Source organism: Ailuropoda melanoleuca, chromosome 12 (genome assembly GCF_002007445.2).
Source record: "Ailuropoda melanoleuca isolate Jingjing chromosome 12, ASM200744v2, whole genome shotgun sequence".
In the NCBI taxonomy this organism is placed as follows: Eukaryota; Metazoa; Chordata; class Mammalia; order Carnivora; family Ursidae; genus Ailuropoda; species Ailuropoda melanoleuca.
The window spans coordinates 2,322,779-2,339,524 of NC_048229.1; the positions used below are offsets into that span (position 1 = coordinate 2,322,779).

Here is a 16,746-nt window from a genome sequence, read left to right on the forward strand (position 1 = left end):
GTGGAGTCCCACTGTGCAATCCCCATTTCAAGTGCTTAGCATCCCAACGCTTATATCCACATAAAAATGTGGTGTCATTGTCCGTCTGGGCTGCTAGAACATAATACCACAGACAGGGTAGCTTATAAACAACAGAGATTTGCCTCTCACAGTTCTGGAGGCTCTGAAGTCCAAGATCAAGGCACCTGCAGATTCCGTGTCTGAGTGAGGCTGGATTCCTGGCTCCTAGATATCTTCTCCTGTGTCCTCATGTCAAGGGAAGGGGAGGGAGCTCTCTAGGGTCTCTTTTGTAAGGGCACAAATCCCATCATGAGGCACCATCATCATGACCTCATCACCTCCCGAAGGACCCACCTCATGTTAAGGGGTAGCTTTCAACATGAATTTTGAAGGGACACAGACATCCAGGCTACAGCTCTTGGCAACTGACTTTCTCAATCTTTGCAATAGCATGTTTCCCTAGTAAGTTGGTCTTTCTAACAATGACCGAGTCCCTGCCTGTATTTGTTTCCTATGGCCTCTGGAACCAGTTACCATAAACTTGTGGCTTACAGCAATATCAATTTATTCCCCTACGGTTTTGGAAGGCAGAAGTCTCAAATCACTTTCACGGGCTGTTGACAGAGCTGAGCCCCTCTGGCAGCTCTGATGGATAATCTGTTTCCTTGTCTTTTCAAGTTTCCAGAGGCCACCTGTATTCCCTGGGTTGTAACCCCTCCCTCCATCTTCAAAGCATATATCCCTAATTTCTGTTTCTGATACTGTCACCTGGCCCTCATCTTTCCTGTACTGAAATCTTCTTATGAGGGCATTTTTTAAAAAGATTTTATTTATTTATTCGACAGAGATAGAGACAGCCAGCGAGAGAGGGAACACAAGCAGGGGGAGTGGGAGAGGAAGAAGCAGGCTCATAGCGGAGGGGCCTGATGTGGGGTTCGATCCCACAATGCCGGGATCACTCCCTGAGCCGAAGGCAGACGCCCAACTGCTGTGCCACCCAGGCACCCCCTTATGAGGGCATTTTTAATGACATTTAGGGCCCAGCTGGATAATCACCTCCTCTCAAGATCCTTAACTTAATCATAACTACCAAATCCCTTTTGCTATATAAGGTAGCATTCACATTTTCTGTTGATCAGACCATGGGCATCTTTGAGGGTCATTCAGCTGACTACACTTGTTCTTCATTGAGAGAAATATGTGAGGTGTGACATAGAAAAAATCAAAAGCAGTAACACGTTCTTTTGTTCCTGCCCCATGCTCACTTCTGCCTTGTGACATCCATCCAGTGGCAGCAACCATGGCAAATCCTTCCTGCTGCCAAAGCCTGCCAGGGCCTACCTATAATAGCCCTCTCTTTCTTGTTAACATTTGAAGGATAACTAATATCATATGCTCAGACTGACCAGTGAAAACTGGCTCACACATCAACTATCCCAACAACTAACACATTGATCTAGTCAGGGTCTGAGCTGCAGAATGCATGTTGGCCACCAGCAAGTGCCTTACCATTCATTACCGTGATATGTGGGGAAATGCTGTGTCAGACGAGTTGTTAAATGTTTCCTGATATCCCCACAATATTGAGCTAGGTTTAATAGATATGCATAGATATGAAGACATATCAGTATCTTGCCAGTTCTAATCAATGTCCCACCATCATCTCCATCACCATCATCATCACCACAATCAACATCACCATCATCATTACTACCATCATCACCATCATCATCATCACCACCATCATCATCATCAACACCATCACCATCATCATCATTGCCATCACTGTCATCATCATCATCACCATCATCACCACCATCACCACCATCACCATCATCANGTCATCATCATCACCACCATCATCATCACCATCATCATCATCAACACCATCACCGTCATCATCATTGCCATCACTGTCATCATCATCATCACCATCATCACCACCATCACCACCATCACCATCATCACCACCATCATCACCATCATCATCACCATCATCATCAGCACCATCACCATCATCTTCATCACCATCATTATCATCATCACCATCATCATCACCATCATCACCATCATCACCATCATCATCACCACCATCACCATCATCATCATCACCATCACCACCATCATCATCACCATCACCACCATCACCACCATCATCATCATCACCATCACCATCACCACCATCATCATCACCATCACCACCATCACCACCATCACCATCATCACCATCACCATCACCACCATCATCATCACCATCACCACCATCACCACCATCACCATCATCACCATCACCACCATCACCATCACCACCATCACCACCATCACCATCATCACCATCATCATCATCACCACCATCACCATCACCATCATCACCATCACCATCATCATCGCCATCACCATCACCACCATCACCATCACCATCATCATTGTCACCATCATTGCAAACCAGGGNCCACCATCACCATCATCACCATCATCATCATCACCACCATCACCATCACCATCACCATCATCACCATCACCATCATCATCGCCATCACCATCACCACCATCACCATCACCATCATCATTGTCACCATCATTGCAAACCAGGGACTTTGTGCTGGGTCTGGGCTAAATATATATTTATTTGGCCTTCCTGGTGGTTTTAAGAAAATTTGAATTAGTTGTCAATGTTTAATAATCAGGAGCTTTCAATTTAAAAAAATGGATATCTTGGGGGGAAAAAATCAGAACAGCTATCAATACCGGGCCTACGTTTTTCCCAGAACAACAGGCAAGAGCTGGGTGAGAGCAGCCCCATGAGTCATGGCGTGCCTTCTTCAGTTAGCTACAGTCCCCACCACTGCTGTTTCCCTTCAGCAGGCCACTGTCCTCACTCCGTGCTTGGCCTTTATAGTGTCTGAAATTGGGGATCTTATCCCCAATCCTACAGATCGTATATATCGCAAAATAAAGAGAGCTAACAAGCGTGCTAAAATTACTTGGTGTCACTGGCTTTAATCTCTTTCTAAGAGAAGCCTCTCCCTCTTTCTGTTTGTAGCTTAAAATGACTACTCACACCTTCATCTACTTTCTATACTGCTGGAAAATTCAACTGACGTGTCTCCTGTCATCTCATCATGCAGCAATCTTTGCAAATTAGGTCTCTGGCAGATAGAGCCCTGGCTACTAAGATCTGCCCCAAGCTGCCTCTCAGCAGCTAGATGGGGTGTTTAAAGAATAAATAACAGAGGGCTGCTAGCTGCTGGCCAGCATTTAAACACAATGGTGTAATTTTATGATTGTATTCTCAAGCATTCTAGTGAAGATTAGTGTTTCTTCCTTCAGTATCCTATGTAATTTACGTGGCCAGACTCATTCAGAACTGGGAAGATTTGTGGAACTAATATCTGAATTAAAAAAACAAACATGGGGGCGCCTGGGTGGCTCAGTTGGTGAAGCGTCTGCCTTTGGCTCAGGTCATAATCTCAGGGTCCTGGGATCCAGCCCTGAGTGGGGCTCCCTGCTCAGCGAGGAGCCTGCTTCTCTCTCTCCCTCTGCCGCTCCCCCTGCTCTCTGAAACTGCACCTCTTTACCAAGGGAAAAACGTGTTTCCTGGAAGCCTCACAAAATAGATTTCTGCTTACATCTTGTTGGCCAGAAATATACACATGTTGTAGCTTCCCAGTCATTTGGTTTTTGTTGGGAAGGGGTACGTATTGCCAACTTGAACAAACTGGGCTCTGTTGGCAAGGAGGAAGGGGAGAATGGATTTTGAGTATATCCAACATTGGCCACACAGTCATTGACTCACTGTATTATTGAATATTCATCTACTGGGAATCTAGAACATATGGGGGTCTGTACAGTTGAGTGAAAGGAACAGTTGAAAGGAAAGGAAGAAATGAAGGGAGGCAGGGAGGGAGAGTTCCTGCCTTGAAGCATTCACTCTGTGCTTAGAGAATTACCTATGTAAACAAGTAACTAATCAATCACAACAATGTCTTTGGATGGTGGTCAGGCCTCTGAGTGTGGTGTGTATGTGGTGCACTGAACAATTCTGGGGGCATCATTCACAAAGTCAAGGTGGGTCCTCTTTGAAGCGTTCAGTGTACAACCTGCACGAATGTATGAGACACTCCTAGCCGTGGTGATGATGTGTCAAGGAAACCATGTGTGCAAAAAGGGAGTTGTGATTATTGACCATTGTATAGTTGAGAAACCTGAGGCGTCTGGAGATCAGGTGTTGGATAACATAACTAGTGCCAAGTCCAGATTCCATCCTGGGTGTAATTCACTGCCGAGTCCATTGTCTCAGACACTGCATATCACTGCCGATAGCCGCTCTCTAATCCAGAGTGTGTCCGTGATGACACAGTAGCCTTCTCTGTAAAACTCCCGGGGAGTGGCGTGAACTGTAACCCCGTGGGTGTTTGAAGCCATAGGTAAGATCAGGTACAGCTAACTCCGTTTCTCACAGATAACTGCTTGTCTGAGGAACTCCAGTCTGCTGAAATCCTTTCTCCCTTCAGCTTTGTGGGGTTTAGTAAGTCACACATCATGCCCAAATCCAGAAAGGCAACATTGACTTAAAGTTTATCTTTAATTGTATTTAAATCATAGGGCTTAACAGAATGTATTGACATTTATACCAAGAAATTAATTGACATTCTATTAACCTCAACCAGCAAATTAATTCTTCAGCCGCGGACCCTGAGCGCTTGAAGGCTGAAGCACGATTGTGTATTGATCATTGGACGTGGTGTGGTCTATTTGCATAGGAGTTCACCAGCTAAGCCTCCAGAAACAGAATCCTCTCTTTCATAGGAGGAATCAACTAGATACATATTTGGATTATTTTCTATCTCAAAAGAGAACATCCTAGCCTCTCGGCACTTCTGTTTGTCACGTCAGATGGGAGTTGAGAAAACCATTAGTAGAGTTAGCAGTGATTGTCCCTGTCAATTAATAATCCTGTTTGCATTTTCCAGTGAATGTAGAGCCTTCTTTCTACCTCAGCAGTTCAGTGGCATGCTTAAAAAGACCGTGGCCAGATAAAGAGAAATAGCCTCTGCTCATCATTTGTTCCAGGATCCCAGTGGATGGTGTTACATTCTTAGGGGCCTTGTGTGTCCTGCCCCAGTCCCAGCTCCGCCTCACCAGAGACGCAGAGCTAAGGAGAGAGTGTATGGCGTCCTCGTGACCTGTTTATGCAGACACAATGTGATCTCCATCTCCAACAGCCTGCAGCCCCGGCAAGAGTGCTCACGTGTCGGGGGCATACAAATTGGATTTCTTTTTAAGTGAAAAACTCCCAACAAAAAGAAACATATACAAATAAAAGGGCTCTCCATCCCCAAGTACATTTGAGAAAATGTCATGATGCAGGAGTTAGCTTTACTCTTTTTTTCCCCTGTATTTGTCTGCTGTGGAAGCTGTACCTGGCGTGTGGGAGACACTCGCAGATGGGAGTGGGTGGGTGGGGCAGCTCCGGGACACGGCAAGGACATTGCACGCTAGATGGGATTTGCTTTTCTTTCCTGTTTCTGAATGAAGACCTTTGGGGCTTCTGATTGCTCATCATTCCCCCGCCCCCCCGCCCCAGACTCCCTTTAACTCTGAAGTGTTGGAAGCCCTCTTTAGCAGAGGACGACACACACTCCGTAAAGGATCATTTAAAGTTAAATCTGGGTAAAAATAGAGGCTGCCATGTCATGGTAAAAAATCACTGTAAATGGGGTTTGATTAGGGACTTACCTTTTACAAATGAAGCTTAAGACAGAGAAAATTGGGGTTTTTTCACCTTAAATAAGCAACAGTTAAATTAGAGCAATGGCTTTATTCTCAGATAAAGACAGAAATCAGTATTGAATGTATAGGAGAGGTCATCTTTCAGGCAGGAAAAAACAGAAGATCTGCGTCTTGGTCAGTTTTGAAAAAGTGATCTAGATTTTTAGGGAATTTTCTCCAAGGCTTATCTTGTGCTTCTGTGAGTGCCAGCCTGGGTGTTTGAAGCGCCCGACTTGTCATTGTCTTCGTTAATTTTCCCTTTCAAACACTAACAGGTTTGATTCCTGCCATGTCCTTGTTTGTCAGTCATGTTGTACATGAATCAAANCTTTATTCTCAGATAAAGACAGAAATCAGTATTGAATGTATAGGAGAGGTCATCTTTCAGGCAGGAAAAAACAGAAGATCTGCGTCTTGGTCAGTTTTGAAAAAGTGATCTAGATTTTTAGGGAATTTTCTCCAAGGCTTATCTTGTGCTTCTGTGAGTGCCAGCCTGGGTGTTTGAAGCGCCCGACTTGTCATTGTCTTCGTTAATTTTCCCTTTCAAACACTAACAGGTTTGATTCCTGCCATGTCCTTGTTTGTCAGTCATGTTGTGCATGAATCAAAGGATTCCAGCAGTGTTCGCCCAGATCCCATTCACAGATTTTATTAGATATGACATCTTTGAGAAGACGTGAGCCATCCCCGTGCAATGGATCCGTGTGGTATTTGGTGTTATTATGTTACCAGGACAGCCAGCAATCCACGATGGCATTTGTGACAGACACTTGCGATGCACACGTTAAGTGAGGAGAGATCGTTGTATGATGGCAACAGCACGTTACAGCACCCTTATCCCGATACAGGGAACCCCAGTATTTATCCCAGTATCCTCTCTGCCGTCGGTGTTTCCGTGGACCCCTTCGTGCGCAGGGGAATCCGGGCTGTTTGGGTTGGCAGCTCCATGGTTATGGGGAGCAGGGAACACATCTGCGCGTGTCTGCTTCGGTGCAAAGCTGCAGCGGTAGGCGGGAGCCAGGGGAGACGGTCGCGGGGCAGGAAGACGGCGACTGCCAGCAGGACAGAACAGAAGCTCGTGTGTACACGGCGAGCCTCAGCCCTGCCTGTTCCCCCACTGCCCACGAGCTCCAGCGTGCAACCCTGTTTCTTTCGTTTCTGCCCCGTCTACCCCCATCCTCTCTGGTCCGCCTCTGGTCCATTCTCAACCCTCCAACCACAGTGATGTTTTCAAGCCACTGACCTTTGCTGAAAGCAGTTCGGCGCACCCGCATTTAGATACGGAGGACCCAGGGCTGTTTGAACAGGCAGGGATGTCCAGATGGGCCCCAGGATGCCCTGAGCACAGGAAACTTCGTTTGTGTTTCTAGACAAGGGTTTATTCATTCATGGTTTGACTGCTTGACCCCTGGAGCCTCCTATACCAGAACCCAGCTGTGAGCCTCTCCAGGGAGGAGCTCCGTGCTGACACACAGGCTCCATGGGCCACCTTCGTCACGAGAACAAGTTAGCACTAAGCTGAGGTCGCACAGTCGGAAACGTCCAGGGGAGGGTCAGGGATTGCTTGGCTGGGAAGGTGGTAGCCATGTTTCCAGGAGAGACCTGACCCCTTCTTGGGTTGACTGCAGTCTTTCCTGACCCCCACTCATCTGCAGACTGATTTGGAGAGTCCTCCTTCCCCATTCCCATTGCAAACCCACCCAGCATCCCCTGGTCAGGAACCCCAAACTGGGTGGTGAGATAGCGGACGGGCATCATCACACATTTCAGGGGGGCCTTTCTCACTTTCCCCCTGTAGAAAGAGCACATAATCACTGCCCACTCCCTTTCTCCCCTTCTCCCCTTCAAAAGCACCCACGCCTCGGATGGTATACCCATCCTTATTCTGTCCACCCCCCATCTCCATCCCCATTGACCCTACACTCACACCCTTACCTGGAGGAGCTCAGTGCTGAAAGCAGGGGTGCAGCTGGCAGGAAGAGGGGACAGGACCAGTTCTGACAAGAGCCCCACCTGATTCAGAGAAGGACACCTGTGTGGCAGATCTGTGCGTCTCTTTAGGGAGTGTGGGGCGTGGTTTGGCTGTCACACCCACTAGGGTCTGCTACTGGGACTTAGAGGGCAGGGCCCAGATGTCCTGGGGTGTGTGGGGGAGCCCCACCAAGGAAACGTTGCCCCTGACCCTGCTTGATATTCTCATGTTCACTAGACATTTCTGCAGGACTCATCACACATCTCAAAGAATGTCACCTTTTTTTTTCTTTTTTTTCCCCATTACAACAGTCCGTAACGTGGCTTAGCCTCTTTTTCCTAGTTCTATTAAGATCATCGTGTACTTTGCTATCTTATGCAATAAATCTGGTCTGTGAATTCTTATCCTAATTGCAGCTTTAATTCCCGGGCTGTGCATACACCTGTCTCTTTCATTTTCCTGTTCTTACATAGAACGCTCTCAGATCAACACTGAAATCCAAATTTATTCACTTTCGGTGGAAATAAATATTTGACTACGTCATAATATCATCTACTGAAGATATTCCCAAGCATTCATCCATTGAAGAGAGAAATGTTCTTTTATTATTTTTAAAGTTTTAAAATGAGCTCCCATTTCTCCGATGATAAAGGGCAGAGATTGGCCAACTTTCCCCATAAGGGGTGAGATACTAAATATTTTAGGCTTTGTAGGCCATATACTTTCTATGCTACATGCCCTTTTATTCTTTGATAACAACGTTTAGAAATGTAAAAACCTTTTTAGCCCAGGCTCTGTGCGTAAACAAAGCATAGTTTGCTGATGCGAAAAGACAACACTGCGTGTGAACTAGAAAGCCTTGCACGGTCTCCCTCTGCCCATCCTTCAGCTGCATCTCACAGCTCAATTGCTGGCCCGTGGGTGCTCCGGCCACCCTGGTTTCTTGTGTTCCCTGCAACACGTCCTGTCCCTCCAAGCACAGGGCATTGGTACATGCAGGTCCCGGTTTCTGGGACTCTGAATTCCTGCCCATCCTCCCTAGAGAGCACAGCCCGAGCCGTGCTCCTGGGGGGCATCAGCCTTACCTCCCTGACCCCACTGGGGCTCTCAAAAATCTCACCAGTACTGCTGCGTCTCATCTTTCTTACCAGTTTATGTTGGTTGATATGATCATTTATTTAGTATTGATCTTCCCCATTAGACCGTATTCACCACAGGAGCAAAAGTCTTGAGCAATGTGCTCTTGGGGGGCTTGCAGGGAGCCTGCTTGATGGCCTTTGCCAGTTTTCCTGGTGTAGGTTCTCCCAGCACTGCCGATCTCAAGCTCCCAAAATGCTGTCACTGGATGTGGGAGGTGGGAAGGGATGTGCGGGGCCCGCGTGGTCTGGGCACCACGGGATCTTAACATGTTAAAGCCGACCTTTGCATGTGCGTCCCCGTAGCCTAACACGGTATCCAACAACCTCCCCGACTGGATGGATGAATGAAGTGCGGGATGGGAGCAAGGAAGAAAGGAGCACGCCTTGGTCCAAGCTGTGGCTCTCCATTTTTCTTCTCCAGAATAACTGGTTACCAGACCTCAGAGTATTATAAGGTGGAAATAGAGGACATGAGAAGACAAATTTATGGTGACAAAAATCTCATTATAAAGTACATACATTAAAGGGATCCTGCATATTTTACTTCCTAATGAAAGGTTTTTATTCTGAAAATGCCAATGAAAAAGTTAGGAAAATAGGCACCAGTAATGGAAAACTTGAATACTGGGATCATGTCTAAGAAGAAACAATTTGTTTAATATCCTCATCTTAATCTTGAAAATGAGGTGTGGAGGAGGGGAGGGGAAGGGAGGCTCGAGAGTTTGGGAGACACCTGGGGACCCGTGTCTGTGTCTGGAGCGGATTTCTGAAACGCCGTGGCAGACGATGGCTCGGTCTGGAGGCCTCCTCTGAGGTGGGCAGGCGATCTGAGGATCCGGAGTGATGGTTCCTTTGCACGCCCCCGCCCCCAAGTCCTCGTTTCTCTTCTGTTGCCAGAATCTCTCATTTTTTACCTAGCGTCAGCATCGCTGGTCGCCTTTGGTGTCCTCCTTGCTTTCAAAACTCCTTCACTTTCCCTAGAAGCAGATCTTGAGACAAGGACTTGCATGCAAGTGATGTATGAAGGAAGTGCCCAGGGGAGACTGAAAAGAGACCAGGGGGAGGAGAACAGATAGGGAAGAGCCCAAGCATGTGAAGGGTGGCTCCAGCCTGACCCCATGGGGGAGACTCTGGGCTGTGAGCCGTGCTCCTGCCCCACCCAGCTAGAGATGAGGGAGCTGGGCCTTCACCTCCAGCATCACTAGCCTCTGGCTGAGCACCCCCTCCCAGGGACAGAAACCCCTGGCACTTGGAGCTCTCTGCAATTGGGCAAGGTGGTTTGGGAAACTCAAGAAAGAAAGGCATCCAGGGGTGGTGACAGGTAGGCGTGATTAGGAACAGAAGCACTCACAAGGCAGAGGTGAGGCATATAGACACGATGCAGGTGGTGTGAGGAGATAGTCTCTGCCCAGTGGTAGATGAGTGTCCTTCACATGACCCCTAGGGAACATTCTGGATTGTTTGGAGCACATCTCAAACTGCTTTCCAAGTTCACAGCCATTAAGATACTAGCCTCACCTCCTCTCTGGCTTTCCTTTTGTTCTCAGAAATTTTACCCACTTATCTTTGAGAGCACCATCTGGAAAAGCCTATTTGGAAATGGAATTTCACTGTCTGCTTCCTCCCCTACACCCCACCAGCTTCCCCGCAACACTCACACTCACCCTGGGAGCTAGTCGCCCGCGTGGGTGGTGGCAAAGTGAGGTTCGATCATTGGCATTCGTTTCAAGGACCCACCATAACGTGTTGGTTTTCTAATCTGGAAGAAAAATGCAGCTAGCTTTCAGATGCATTGACCTGCATCTCAAATACTCAGTTCTAGATGGTTCTCATACGACCAGGTCCGTGTCTACATGGTTTCTTATTCCTCAAATAGATGGTAGGCTCTCCTAGCTGAAGCTCTAGCTGCCACATCTCTATTTGGATTTGTAGACACATCGTAGGACTAGAAGAGTTGGCAGAGGACCCTGAAGGCAGCCTGATATCAAAGTATCTTGTTACAAACATGTCCCAGCTTTGCTTGTCCCGAATTTATTTGAGGCATTGGGTTTGAGGCACTGGGTACTGAACTATGTTTCTACTAGGGGAAGGGGAGTTGCTGTCCTTGATCTTCATTACTAATAAGCATGCCTGTCGCCACAGAGCAAGAGGTGGGAGCGTAATCACGTAGGGATCAAGAGTGGGCATTCTGCATTCACATCTTCTGTCTTCCTTCTTCTGTTCACTGGGTGAGCCTCGCTGAACCTAAGTTCTCATCTACAAACTGGCAGTTTAATCAGTTATTTACTGGGACACTGTGAGGATTACATGTGGGCATAAGACCTAAAAAGCCCTTAAAAACAGTGTTTGGCACATTCAAAGTACTTGATATAGGCTGGTTCTTGCATCATCTGGAGAAAGAGGTAACTATCTTAAAGGAAGATTTTTCTTTTGAAAACGATGTCCTTTTTGGCCTTGGCATCTGCTGAGGTGGTCTTGCAGAGCCTCAAGTTTCATTTCCTTCCTTGGGTTCCTGAGCCATGGCCCTTGGGGTTGCGGTCACTATCTGTGCCTGAGAGCCTTGTGTGTGCTTCCCTGAAATTTTGCGAAGCCTCAGAGTGTGTCATGAGGTCCGCAGCTGTCCTTTGTCTGTTTGAAGAAAGCCCTTCCTAGTGAAAAGGTTTAGAGCCTGAACCCATGGCACAGAAGGGTCCGTGTAAGGGGAGGTTGCTGAGGAATGGAAGAGCTCTCCAAACCAGGGAGATGGGGCTCCTCTCTGTAGGGAGGACAGGCTGCAGGAAGGTGCTTCCCGGCCCACATGGATGGAGCCAGCCCACAGGGATTGGAGGTGCCCATGAGGTGAGAGGCTGCATCCCTCCTCTGCTCCCTGTCACCTGTCAGCTGCAAGCAAGACAGGGCAGGGAGGTGGCTTCTTGACTTGCTGATGCTGGTAGCGCCCATGCCCCGAAGGCTGGCAGGTCCCTAAGCTGGATGGAGCCCTGAGCCGCTCCGTGCAAACCCTGCCCGACTCAACAGGACTGCCGTCCTGAAGGAAGCTCATACGTGGAGCCCATCCTCACTGCTCATTATTTGACTGGGCTATGGGGCCAGGAGACGAAGGAGGCTGGAGGGGTAGGGCTGTGTCCCGGGCCATCAGAAGTGTCATCTGGATACGTCAGTCTTTTCCACCCCCTGGGCCTCCTTGGCTGGAATTCTGTTTCTGTCCCTCCTCACTGCACGCTCATGGGCATCTGAACCCTTCTTCACGGCTCACCTGTGCCTTCCCTGATTTTACTAGCCATACCTCCCCGTCCGCTAACTCCATACATTCTACTTCTAATACCTTCATATCCTACTTCCCAGAGTGCCAATGTCCACATAATTAAGCCTGCATAAACCTGAATCGTTTGTTCATAGTCCTGACTGCATGGTAGGATCACCTGGGTAAAAAAAAGATAGACAGGTGGAAGGAAGGAACGAAGGGGGAGAGAGAATCAATGAGACTGGTGCCTGGCCCCGCACTGGAGCAACAGGGAAGCTGTGGGAGTGTGTGTGGTCATTGGTTAATTTATAAAGTTCCCCCCGGCAGTTCTCATGCGCGGGCGAGGTGAAAACCACACAGACAGACTGTATGATCGTTTACTTAACCTCCCGTGTATATGTCCTATACCACCATAGATGCCGTTCTGATGAACACCAGGCTGGGCACAACTTGGAACAAATACGCATAGCCCCTCTTCAGAACCCTTACAGTTAAACCCACAAACTGCAAAGGTGCAGCCCTTAGCTTCACAGTTAAACACGAAGAAATGATAAATATTGCCAAATACGCAAGTGTTCTAGAATCCTGCACGCATTAACCATTTGCAAAGCGGTATTAAAATTCAAATTTCCGGGGCGCCTGGGTGGCACAGCGGTTAAGCGTCTGCCTTCGGCTCAGGGCGTGATCCTGGCGTTATGGGATCGAGCCCCACGTCAGGCTCCTCTGCTATGAGCCTGCTTCTTCCTCTCCCACTCCCCCTGCTTGTGTTCNAAAGAAATGATAAATATTGCCAAATACGCAAGTGTTCTAGAATCCTGCACGCATTAACCATTTGCAAAGTGGTATTAAAATTCAAATTTCCACTGATCCAAGTCACACGGGATGAGCTATTCCAAAGCTGGATCACCGTACGCAGAATTTACCAAGGAAATGATTGGGAACGTGTTCCACAGCCTGACTGCATCAGAACCTCCGAGAAGCCCATGCAAGCTAAGGGATGGTTCAAGAAAAACACACATTTGCACACAGTTTCAGGATCCACAAGCCTGCTGTGGTCCCCAGGTTAAGAATTCCCAACATAGGGAGCTTTCATCACCACATCAAAGAGAGGAGAGTCAGCTCAAAAGCGACCGTGTTTCTTACACATCTTGGCCAGGCAAGGGATCTGAAGGAAAAGGGAAAAAAGAACTTGACAGAAAACCTGGCAGGGTTACCGAATGAGTAAAACTAGATGAAATAAGTAGAGCCCTTTTTAAATTATAATTGTTGTTTGTACGGCTAGCTCTTGTAGAATGGGAAGGATTCAGATCTGTGGAGAGATTTACAAATGCATTCCCGGTAGAACAAACTCCGGGAGCAAACATATGGGCTGGGGCCACAAACAAGCCAGTATTCCTGTGGAGCGAGGATTGCTCGGTCTTGCGGGAGGTGAGGGCACCTCGGCGGACATGGGAGGACAGAAAGCCGTGTGGACAGTAGGGTCAGGTTTCTGCTGTGCAGGAGTTCCCATAGTGCCTCGGCCATGGAATTGAGTTCCTGATCAGCGTTGCCTGGTCTGTTCTGTGAGTCTCCCTCTCCAAGTGGGAGACAGAGCAGGCGGGGCTCAGGACCCCGGAAGAAAGGTTTGCTGGCTCCCGAATGGGGAGGAAACGCCAGCGTTCTTGCAAGTTCCCGAACCAGAAAGGTGTGTGCTAGCATCCTGACCTCGGGATTCCTCTGCCTGTGGAAGCTCTGGGTAGAGGCTCCAAGTAGACAGCGGCCAACGCTTGTCACAGCCAGCGATGCTCAAAGAGTTAAACTGCTTTCCTTCAGAGGCCGAGAGAGAGGTCCTGTGGGATCGAAACCACCAGCTGCCCTGTTCTCCCCGATCCCTGCTCACTGTCCACCACCCCTACCCTACTCCTGCTCCACCCCCGGGGCTGCCAGAGCAGAAGGTCAGCCGCTCTGGTCCAGTCGGACTCTTTCCTTCCCTGGGGCGGTCCCCCGACCTCAGTCCTCTGTGCCTCGTCCGCCTGCCCAACTCCTCTTCCTTCTTCTCCTCTTCCTCCCCCCACCCGCCTCCTTTCATTAGAGCTGCCCCGATCAAGTATCCCATCTCATCCCCTACTTTTTTTTTTAAAGATTTTTATTTATTTATTTGACAGAGAGAGAGGCAGCGAGAGAGGGAACACAAGCAGGGGGAGTGGGAGAGGAAGAAGCAGGCTCCCCCCGATGCGGGGCTTGATCCCAGAACGCTGGGATCATGACTTGAGCCGAACGCAGACACTTCACGACTGAGCCACCCAGGCGCCCGCTCTCTCATCCCCTACTTTGAGAAGAAAGCCGCCTAGAAGCCCCACTGTCATCTCTGAGCTTCTCACTGGGTCTGACGGTGCGCTGAGCATGTCTCGGTGGCTCTCTGTGTGTGTAAAAGGCCCAACCTCGTGGTCCGGAACGTCAGACGTCAGTGATCAGCTGGCACTTATGTGACATTTGAATCTTCAGAGGCAGATCTGGTGGGTGGGAGTCGCTTTGGCCACTAAGGCTCAAAGAGTCTGTCATAGCTGCCTCCTGCATTCGTCCTCACCCATGTGCATGTTCCTCACCTCTTCCCTCAGGGACTGGCTGGCCCCACACGCACCTTTTTTCCACCCACGATATAGAAGGGCTGGCATTTTGTGATAGGGGACTACGAGGAGGCAGAAGACGGAGCCAGTTAATTAAACTCATGTAAATCGCAACAAATCATCCTGATAATCTCCCTTGGATTCGTTTCCAGATGCATGTTTATAGGAAAAACCAGAATGTCCAAAAACTAATCGTTACAATGACTCCTGTCTCCAGGTGACATCTGGCTGCTTCTCTGTGCTTCTCCGCCTGCGCCCCGTGGCCTCACTGTCCTGTCCCTGCCTCACCTCTGTGCTCCTGCAGCTCTGTCTGAGCACCACTGGCGAGCAAAGCCACATCCCCCTCAGACACCTGTAAAATTCTGTGCACCCACTTTGAACCGACCACAGACTGTGGCTTTGGACAATCCAATATAAGCAGCATATAGATTTCGGGGAGTGATGGAAAGAGTCCTAATCTCCTAGATGGATAGAGGGGAGGAAAGCATTTAGGAAATGTAATCAGCACTTTGCATAGCTGTCCACAAGCACCTTCCCTGGGAAGCTGAGCAGCCCACGAGACCGGGGAGGGCTGGTGTCTGAGACCAACCAGTGCCATGGACCGTGTTGAAGATGGCGTGAGTTTTTTTGATGTTGCGTCTCTGAAACACTCTTCACAGGGATGATAGGAACCCACACATGGGCGCAGACACACGTAGAAATGACAGGTGTTACCCACTGCCTGCCACACTCCAGTTGCTCACAGTTGTTCTCTGCTTCTCTCCAGTGTGGATGGAGCCTCCTATGAAGTCATGCAGATCGACGTGGAGATAGAGGAGCCCAGTGACCCGCCGGCCACACAGCTTGTCACGTGGCAGGTGGAGTACCCAGGAGACGTCACGTCTGACTTGGGTGTGTCCAAGATCTACGTGAGTCACAAGGACCTGATGGGCGTCATACCGCTGGCCATGGTAAGAATGCCCCTGCTTTGGGTTATTAATACAGAACCTGAGGGAAAGAGAGGCTCCATGCTGTCACCCAGACTTGGGGATGTGTCCGTGAACCAAGAACCAGGGTGGGGGGGGGCACGTGAACCTAAGTCCACTACAAAAGGCTGAGTCTAAGAAATACATGGTCTCTAAATACTATTTTCAGAATATTATTTAGAAAATCATCAAACTCCAGGTATTACATTTGGGTCTTCCATTATTTGAAAATTAGCAGTCATTTAATAACTGTGTTTCTGTCATACAATGTGGACTTTAAGAATCTCAAATACAAGTACCTGCTGAGAGCAAATAGATCAAGTATGTGAGGGAGATGTGGCAGGTGACACGGCCGACACCTGCTCCGTCATGAGGCTGCCGCTAGTACTTAGCACGTAGGAAAGCCAGCGTGGGAAGCCACATTCTCTGGGTTCTTAAGATCTACCAACTTTCCAAGGAAGCCATAAATATAGTTTGAATGTGAAATGTCAACTTATTCGTGTTGGCAGCTAATTAAAGATAAGTGAAACACCGTATAGGAAAGCGGTAACTATATTCATTCATAGGACATCTGTTTACAACTTGGAAAAGATTGAAGGCTGTCAGTCTGTCTGGGTGTTCTCTAGGATTCGTGAAACAGAGATGGGCTCTCCTCCGTGAAGGGCCAGCCCTGGTTTGTCCTACAGTGCCTGTGGGAAGACCCGTCATCCGCGTTCCCTGACAAAGCACACCGATGCCCCGTAGAGCTCTACTTTCCCTCAGACTTCAGGAGCTCCTACAAAGGAATAATGCATTTTTTAAATGTGAATTTTCACAGTGCAAAAGCTTGGGTATGTTCGTCTGCTGACAATAATGTGAGCTTTCTGCTGTTACGAAAGCACTTTTCCTGACAGAAGTGAAGCATGAGTTGACCTATCCGTTGACTGCCCGGTGTCTCCTCTCTGCCGTCTGTTAGAAAATATTGACAAGTGTTATTATAGAGTGCAGAAAAAACCTCAGGAATCAATCTTTCAATAAAAGGTAGCACGGACAGTTGCCTGGTGACAGCAAG

General features: G+C 48.4%; 1 protein-coding gene across 1 annotated transcript in view; it reads left to right on the forward strand.

Annotated features, from left to right (window-relative positions):
* TMEM132D (transmembrane protein 132D) overlaps positions 1-16,746 on the forward strand; it is a 540,026-nt gene that overhangs the window by 338,112 nt on the left and 185,168 nt on the right. The window contains exon 4 of the mRNA XM_034639208.1: positions 15,497-15,680. Within this exon, the coding sequence (XP_034495099.1) occupies positions 15,497-15,680 (184 nt within the window). The remainder of the gene's footprint in view (positions 1-15,496; positions 15,681-16,746) is intronic.